General features: G+C 22.8%; 1 protein-coding gene across 1 annotated transcript; it reads right to left on the reverse strand.

Annotated features, from left to right (window-relative positions):
* Positions 1 to 1284: 1284 nt before the first annotated feature.
* Positions 1285 to 8834, reverse strand: LOC122498668 (putative uncharacterized protein DDB_G0271606). Its single transcript, XM_043606519.1, has 5 exons — positions 8683 to 8834; positions 6341 to 6473; positions 3386 to 3595; positions 2906 to 3191; positions 1285 to 2448 (listed from the first exon to the last, which is right to left on the reverse strand). The coding sequence occupies exons 1-5, from the start codon at positions 8698 to 8700 to the stop codon at positions 1800 to 1802; spliced, it is 1296 nt and encodes a 431-aa protein (XP_043462454.1). The 5' UTR covers positions 8701 to 8834; the 3' UTR covers positions 1285 to 1799.
* Between the last annotated feature and the right edge of the window lie 1154 nt (positions 8835 to 9988).

The raw sequence follows: 9988 nt of genomic DNA on the forward strand, positions 1-9988 counted from the left end.
TATAAAAAAAAGATACATTTTATTGAACACAACTATTACACTTAAATTTTTCTATAACCTAAAGTCATGAAATGAGACGAAAAAAAAAATTATATGAAAGATTTGCTTATCGATCGATAATCAAAGAAATTTTTTTAAAAAAACGTAGAAAAATTACAATTATTAACTTTTTTTTGAATTCTAATTATTCGGTGGTTTTTTTTTTCTTTATATTAAATATATATTATATTTAGTTCATCGCTGATAATTTCACGCATCTATAGATTCACACACATGGAAAAGAAAATTATATAATATTCTATAACAATATAATAAAAATGTAAAGAAGTTTAAAATTAATAATTGATGTTGCTCAATATTACAGCAGAAGTGCAATTTCTTTTTTTCTGACTAAAAATTCAAATTTGATTTCAATTTTCACTTTGATATTCATTTTTATTTACACTTTGGATTTTCATTTTGATTTTTAACTGAATTTAAAATTTAACTTTGATTTAAATTTAGTTTTTAAATATTTAGTTTATACTTCGAATTTGATTTTAACTTCAATTTTTACTTTTAAAGTTGACTTTGAATTTGACTTTGATTTTGATATTCACTTTAACTGTGAATTTCACTTTGATTTTGACTTTGCCTTCAATTTTGACTTTATATTTGAATTCGAAATTAATTATTTAATTTTAATTTGCGAATTCGAATTGGAAAATTGGTCAAAATTTAATTCAAAATCAAAATTTTGAATTAAATTTTGACCTTGATTTCGAATATAAATTAGAATTTTAATTTTACTCTGACTTTATAATTTTGACTTAGACGTTGAGTTTAAATTAAAATTCAACTTTGACTTTATCTCTGAATTCAACATTAATTTTGTCTTTAATTTGAATTTCAAATTTGAGTTAAAATTTGATTTTGACTTAAATTTTGACTTTCATTTCGAATTTGAATTAGAATTTAAATTTTACTTTCGACTTCAATTTTGACTTGGACGTTGAAATCAAATTTTAATTTTCACTTTGACTTCAATTTTAACTTTATATCTTTGAATTCAAGTTTGATTTTTACTTTTGAATTTTTAAAACTTTGACATAATGTGAATTTTTCGACTTAAATTTTTCCAAAGTCAAAGTCAAAATGAAAATTTATTTTGATTAATTTAATAATTAATGTAATTCATTTTAATTTAAAATTTATTTGAAATCTTCAAATTTTAATTTTAAATAACAGAATTGCACTCCATTAAATAAAAAAATATATGTGTATAGCCACCGCAATTTTTTCGTTTATCATTAAATTATCGCAGACATTTTCTTTTTCAATAAAAATAATAATTAATAATCCGTACATTGTACAGTTGTACAATGTATATATAATAAAATAAACGAACAGAAACGAATAATTTTGTTCTTCATTGTGCATATATACGTCTGATAAAATAATCGTGCATAATGTATAACATGAAAATTCACTTTCATTTCATCTCAGGAAAGTCACTTGGGTAATTCATGTTTCTAATGAATGTAAATTTGTGCCAATAGTCGTAGCACTTTCTATTTAGATTGAAATCGATATTACAGTTCAAACGCGTAATGCAAAAGAAAAGAAGAAATAATCGCTGATGGAGATTAAAATTTGTAAATAAATATATCCGTCATCTCTTTTTTTCCTCTCTTTGAAAAACGATTTTTTTCCGACTATTGAAAGTAGAAGTAGAAAGAGAAAGTAATCTTTATTTTTTTGATGGAAATTTCATACCTTCTTTTTAAGTGAATTAAAAAATTAGAAATTGATTGTAAATTCTAATATTGTTGTTCAGTCACAGGACGCGTGGGTTGTTGACCATAATACTGTCCCTGGGCTTGTACTCCACCGTACTGTTGTCCTTGTGCTTGATTTGGACCTTGAGCGAGACCTTGTGCGTATTGTGGAACGTATTCTGGTTGTTGTGGTGGTGCGTATTGTTGTTGTTGTTGTTGTGGAGCGTACTGTTGTTGTGGTTGTTGTGGTGCATGCTGTTGTGCTTGAACAGGTTGTGGTACGTATGGCTTATCAGGAACATAACTAATTTGATTTGCAATAATATCATAAGGGATTTGTGCCTGATATTTCAATAGAGATGAAATTTCTGTTGGTAAATTTGTTGAATAGTTTGGTAATACTTCAGGTGCTGGTTGTGATATTCTTTTGTATTGGGAGAAATCTGGTTGTTGCTGTTGTTGTTGTTGTTGTTGATAGCCACCTGGTGCTTGACGCTTTTGTCTTGATTCGGCACGATATTTAGCACGGTACTGACCTCGTGGTTGATGCCTCTGTGGAGCTTCGACTGGTGCAGGAGCTGGCGCTTGTTGCAATACATTCTTCCTATCGCTTAATGCTTGTTGAACCTGCTTTGGATATTCCTCTTGGAAATGTTTAGCGTGCAGTTGTGCAGCTGATTCGGCATCGAATCTGAAATTATGCAAATGGAAGACTGCCTTTAGGATGTGACGGAAGATTAATAGAAATGATGATTAATGAAATGCAAAAGGGAAGATGAAAGTGAAAATAAATTTATGTGATTGGATGGTACAAAGATTTTTACGGATGTAGCATGCAATATTGTTATCGCTTTTGCTATTGTTATTACTGCTAATACTGCTGATACTACTGATGCTGCAGACACTTTTTTTAAAGTAAAGACTTAGCAAAAACTTAGTAAAACTTAGTAAAATTAAATCTTTAAAGTAAAGACATTTTTAAAGTAAAGACATCACTGCAAGTGATGCTACTACTACTTTTGATGACTTTTGATTTTCGACGAAACTTTCAATAAGAATAAATTATCAAACTCGAAACTTGTCACACTGGTTATTATTTATGTATTTATGTATCTGTATTTAAATATTTAAAAAAAAATAGTTTTCACCTGAACGGTTCCGGAATGGCATTCTGATAAGGTATCTGCGCCTGATATTCGAGTAACTGCTTAATTTGTGATGGAGCACTATTAAAAGGAGTATAATTTGGTTGTATTTGTGCCGGTGCTTGTTGTCGTGCAGGTTGATGTTGCTGTTGTCTGTGTGCTGGTCGACGACGTGGTTGTTGTGCTACTGGTTGTGGAACTGGTTGCGGCGCATATTGTTCCTGCTGCTGCTGTTGCTGTTGAGGTTGTACTTGACGATTCTGGCCAAATCGCCAATTCACTTTCAAACCTGTAAATTTATATTTTCCCCTCACATTTCAGAAAAATTACACATTACTAAAAATTCCTTTTTTTTGTATGATAATTTTTAAAATCTATTATTAATTTAAATTTAGAATTTTTGTATTTTAGATTTTTTTTGGGGAATGGAACAAAAGAGTATTCATTTTTTGGTTCTAAATTAGAAGAAAAAAAATTACCCACCGCTTGGATCTTGATATTGTAATGCACGATGTTGTGGGCTATCGCCTCTTTGTCTGGGATCATACGGATCCTGTAGGTAGGTATTAGCACCACCATGACTCGGTGCTTGAATTTGGAAATCTGTATTTCCATCCGATGGGCCTTGAATTTGAAAACTACTGTGTCCATCCGTTGCACCTTGAATTGTAAAATCGCCAGTTCCTAGTGATGCTGGAAAAGAAATTTTAAGTTATCTTCGAATACTTTGATAATATGGAAGTTACTTAATCATATCTGTATTCAGGGTTACCATAGGTCAGGGAATTCAAGGAAATTAGAATTAGCCAGGAATTTTTATTAAAAGTACTAGAAAAAATTTAATTTTTAGAATTTATAAGAAAATTCTGAATTTTGGTGTCTTTTTTGTATGCCGTTATAAACTATGACATTGCCAAGAATTTTAATACAAAACCTTCAATTTTTTCTATTTCTGACAATAATTTCTTTTTAAATAACTTAATTGTTGAAGAACTATCATAAAATTATTACTCATAAATTAATTAATGAATAATTTTACTTAAAAATTAAAAAATTAATTGGATTTCAGAAGAGTTGCGTTTACAATCTTCATAAATAAATGAACTTCAAAGGTTTTAATTTGAAATTTTAGAAAGTTTCAATTTTTAATGAATTTGAATAGAAATTTTAAGAACAACTGATTACAGAAATTCAATTATTTTCAAAAATTTTTTTAAATTCTCGACAAAAATTCAATTATCTTTAGAAATAATAAAATTCTTTTTCAAAATTCAATTATTTTCGTCAAATATTTAATAAAATTTTTGTCAAAATTTCAATTATTTTCAAAAATTTACCTCATTTCAATTATTTTTAATATCTACTATTTTAATGTAATTCAATTATTTTTAATACATTTCTTCTTAAGAATTCAATTATTTTCACAAATAATACATTTTTTAACGGAATTCAATTATTAAAAAAAAATTCAATATAAAATTATTTGCAAGAAATCTATTATTTTCATAAATAATAAAATTTTTCTCAAGAATTCAATTATTTTAAAAAATGTTGATAAAATGCTTAATAAATTTGAAAAATTATAATAAATAAATTGATTATAGAATACAATTATTTTCGTAAAAATACAACTTTTTTTCTAGGAATACAATTATTGTCAAAAATGTTTATAATAATCTTCGAAACAATTCAATTATATTCGTAAAAAATAAAATTTTTCACAGGAATTCAATTATTTAAAAAAAAAATTAATGAAATTCTTGGTTAGATTCAATTATTTTCAAAAATTTATCTCATTTCAATTATTTCTAACACCTACTATTTTAATAAAATTTTGTAAAAAAATTCAATGCATTTTTTTATTTAAAAAAATGTTTAAAAAAATTTCACAGGAATTCAAATTTTTTAAAAATTTCTTCCCACCAATTCAATTATTTTTAATTTTATAATAAAGTTTCTCCAAAAAAATTCAATTATTTTCACAAATAATACATTTTTTATAGGAATTCAATTATTTAAAAAAATTTGAATAAAATTCTTCGCAAGAAATCAATTATTTTCTTAAATAATAAAATTTTTCTCGAGAATTCAATTATTTAAAAAATTTTAATAAAAAATTCTTCCCAAGAATTCAATTATTTTCAAAAATAAAATTCTTCACAGGAATTAAATTATTTAAAACAGAATGTTTTAATTCTTTGTCAGATTTTAATTTTTTTCAATTTTTTAATGAAATTTCTCAATAAAATTTAATTATTTTCAAAAAGTTTTAAAAAATTCTAAAAATTCAATTTTATTTTTAAAAAAATTGTATAAAATTCTTCCCCAAGAAATTAATTATTTTCATAAATAATAATATTTTTCTCCGAAATTCAATTATTTTCACAAATAAAAAATTCAGCACAGGAATTCAATATTCTTTCAAAAAAAGTTTAATAAAATTCGTTGCAAGAATTCAATTATTTTCATAAATAAAATTTTTCACAGGAGATCAATTATTTCTTGTACAATTTTAAATAAAATGATAGAAAATTGCATTTATTCTTAAAATTTTTTTTTGAAAATTCGCCGAAAGAATTCAATTATTTAAAAAATTTTTTGATAAAATTCTTCATAAAAATTCAATTTTAAGAAATATTTAATTATTTTGATAAATTATTTATCTTTGTATTCAAATAATATTGAATTCTCGAAAAATTTTCTAATAAAAATTAATTAAAAAATGAATTTCACTTAAAATTTTAAATTATAATTGAGTATTAAAAGCATTATAGCGTGAATTTTTAGAAATAATTGACTCGGAAATTAGGGAAAAACAAAATTAATTTTTTGTGACTGCCCTGGTATTTTTTGAAGTCATTAGAATTCGTTTCCTAATAAATATTGTAAGTAGATAATAAATAATGTATTCGTTTTATTACTTTTCTATAATTTGAATAATATTTAATAAACAAATAGAAAATAAAAAAATAAAAATACAGTTCACTTTTCTATATATATATTCCCTTAGGGAGTAAGAGTAGTAATTCTAAAAATTCTATATTGAAATAAGATAGGAGAAAATTTTTGTGTGTTGTAATCGAAATTTTACGACTAAGTTTACAGTTGAACAAATTATAATAATTATTATCATCAATTATATCTATGTATTATTTAGTATTATTTATTATTATTTTTTTGTACAGGACTTTTTTTTTGTTATACGGATCATTGTTTCATAGGAAGTATATAAAAATTTGAATGGTTAGCAATTATTTTCTATCGTCCCCTATTCATATGGATTTCCAAATAGAAGAAGTTTTTGCTATTCTCAAAGGAGAGAAATTATATTTACCACTTTTTCTTTTCTTTTTTAAAAATTTATTATTTCTCTAAATTATATTTACCACTTTTTCTTTTCTTTTTTAAAAATTTATTATTTCTCTAAATTATATTTACCACTTTTGTCAGTGTATTCGATCCCCTTATCTGCACTATACTTCAAACCTTGTGCCTGTCGATTACCATCGCTAGGTCCCTTTATGGAAAATTGGGCCAAACAACACCAAGGCACAGCAAATAATAGTAAAATCTAAAAAAGATTAATATTAATTAAAAAAAAATATTAACATTAATAATATTAATAATAATTTTTTTTTTACTTTTATTTTAGAAAAGGAACCAAATAATATTTAAAATACCGCAATTAAAGATTTGTTAGGATGTTATTACAATTTTAGTCTACTATTACTTTGCGGTAATATGAGAATATGAAAAATTGCAAAAAAGAGAAAAAAATGTAAAAATTGCACTCACACATAGAGAAATTTTATTTTACACAGAAATGTTGCAATTATTTTTCACTTTACTATTTATAAAAAAAAAAATCCATCTATACCTATAAATGTAATTGTATCTGTTTTATGTGTTCAATAGTGTATATTTTGTGCGTATATAGATAGAAACAAATGTAAATGTGTAAAATTGTGAGCAAGTGACTTGGAAATTGGAAAGTTGTTGAATATTCGAGACTATATAAATATATATATATATAAATAAATCTCTGTGTGTGTGTAGTCGAAGTACATGCCTTAGAGAGGTAAAAGCGCAATGTTTAATCGGTCGATCCTTATAATCGAGAGGAAAAGGTGACGCTACTCTCAACCTTTCTGCTCAATTTTTATACACTCTTGCTTCATGAAAGTGAACAGCTATAAATTAGCAAGGCAATGTTTCCCCTTTTTCATCTGACACTTGTTACATAAAAAAAAAAAAAAAAAAAAAAAAATAGTCATGCTTGTTGTAAATTAATGTGTTCCACGAGATTTATACAGTTTAATGAACAAGTTTTCTTGAAAATGTTGTTACTAGCCAGAAAACACTCTAATAAACAAGATTTTTAACTCATTAAATTAGGCACCAGACAAGATAAATTAATATCATTCACTTTCATAAAATAAAAAGAAAATTATTCTTATCGATATAAAAGTATTGTTGTAAAATTAATTAAAACAAATAATAAATAATTAAAAGATGAAAAATCAATCATATCAATTTTTATTCACTTATTTTTAATTTTTGGGAATTTGTTAATTAGTATTATTAGTAATTTATATTATTAATATTCATCATAATATTAATAATAATAAAGATCTTAAACTTTTTTATTTAAATAATATGTCTTTCTACAAAAATTTATTTCAACAATATTATTAATAATAATAATATTAATATTATTAATAATATTTATAATAAGTGTTCCTATTTAAATATAATTCATGCGAATAAAGAAATAGACCAAAAATATGGAATTATTAATTAGAAGTATATTTGGAATATAATAATTTATTGACAATAATTTTATACAGTTTTTAATATTTTATAGGTAATAATAACGAGATAATTTGTAGAAATAATTATAAAAATAGTAATGCTAATTGTTAAAAAAACGAAAGTTTCAACTAAAATTTCGACAATATAGTGAAATTTGTAACTGTTCGAGATTAAAAAACATTTCTCCTTGTACAACATTTTTATTCGACGACTAACAAGAAATAAAATTTATTTTATATATTTTTTGGTAAATAATAATAATTATTATATATTATTATTAATATATTGTTTAAATTTATTTAGATATTTAATTAATTTAATTTATTTAGATAAATAATAATAATTTATTTGAATTTTCCCAGAATTTTTCACGAAACAATAATTGTCAATTCATTAGTAAGTTCCTTCACTAAATGTGAAGTTGAAACCCACTATATCGATTTATATATTTATTTTTCAATAAAAATTCATTTATTTATTTAAAAAAAATTGTTAAAATATAATAATAAATATATTTTTTTAAATTTAGTTAATTTAATAATAAATATAATTTTTTAAAATTTACTTAATTTAATAATAAATAAAAATAATTATAAATTAACAATAAATAATAATTTAATAATAATAATAATAATAATAATAATAATAATTATAATAACAACCTACTAAAATTTTTAAAAAATTAAAAACTTTATAAAAGTTCCTACTGTAAATCCAAGTGTAAAAAATAAATAATTGGATACAATTTTCCAAAGTGATGAATTTTTTATTATATAAAAATAGTGTTGAAGAAATAAAAGTTAAGTGAGCAGAAAGAAATTTTTTTTTATTCTTGACAAGTATACAGTGATTGATGAGTGAAACAGGGAAATTGTTTAGGGAAATTTTGAAAAAAAAAAAAATTTGTGACTTGTAAAAAGGTGGTGATTTTTTTGTTGTTGTCTTTAATTTAAGATAATTTTATTTACCTGAAGTATTTTCAGCATTTTTGTATAATAACTGTCCGGATAAGTTGGAGGGTTAAGTGTTTCTGAGGCGGGCGCGCGACGTTCAGATCAACTTTATAGGTGCGGAGATGTGTCGACTTTACGGTTAACCACCTCCAGCTTTCTTTAAGTTTTATAGATTATAGCGATCTCCTGGACCAATGTTTTCTTATATAGTTTTTTCTCCATTGTCTATTATTGCTGAGCAATCGGTGGGCATAAAGCAATTAACAGATAAAAAAATTTAAGCAAATAAAAAAATTCATAAATGTAAATTTAAAATTAAAAAAAATTACTTTATAAATTCAGTATGTTTATATTATTTAAATAAATAGATAAATAAATAGGGGAATAAATAAATTAATTAAAAAATAAATTGATAAATAAATAGGTTAATAATAAGATAAACAAATAAAAATGAAACATGAAAAAAAATTTATAAGTAAAGAAATAATTAAATATATAAATAAATATGTAAACAATAAATTGATAAACAAACAAATAAGAGAAAATATAAATATTTTTTTACTCTTTTCAAATATTTTCAATCTTAAAATTAATGTATTGAAAATCATCGAATTGTTGCAAAGAATATTATCAAAAAATTTTATAATAATAGAATTCCATTAAAGAAATTCATTATTTAGAAAAATAATTGAATTCTCGAGAGGAATTTTATTAAATTTTTAAAAATCCTAATTAAATTCTTGTGAAGAATTTCTTTGAATTTTTTTTTAAACTAATGGAGTTTTTTTAATAATTTTAATTGAAAATTTTGAAAGCAATTGAATTTTATTAAAATTGTATTGAAAATAATTGAATTCTTGCGAAAAATTTTACTGTTTATAAAAATAATTTAATTGTTTCGAAGAATTAATTAAAATTTTAGAAAATAAATAAATTTTATGTTAATATATTTGAAAATTTTAATTCTTTTGAGAAATTATATTAAAATTGTTTTTGAAAAGAATTGAATTTCCGCAAAGGAAATATTTGAAAATAATGAAATTTTTTCGAGAAATTCAATTAAAATTGTTTCGAAAATAATTGAATTTCTTTAAAGAATTTTATTGAAATTAAGTATATTGAAAATAATATTGAATTCATCACAAGAATTTTATTATTTTTTGAAAATAATTGAATTCTTACAATTTTTTTTTTTTTGACGAATATATTTAAAAATTGCATTGAAAGTAATTTAATTTTTATGTAGAATTTTTTAAGAATATTTTGAAAATAATTAAATTATTTTTAGAGAATTTTAAATTCTTGTTGAAATTGAATTCTA

This window comes from Leptopilina heterotoma, unplaced genomic scaffold (assembly GCF_015476425.1).
Source record: "Leptopilina heterotoma isolate Lh14 unplaced genomic scaffold, ASM1547642v1 Lhet_157, whole genome shotgun sequence".
Lineage (NCBI taxonomy): Eukaryota > Metazoa > Arthropoda > Insecta > Hymenoptera > Figitidae > Leptopilina > Leptopilina heterotoma.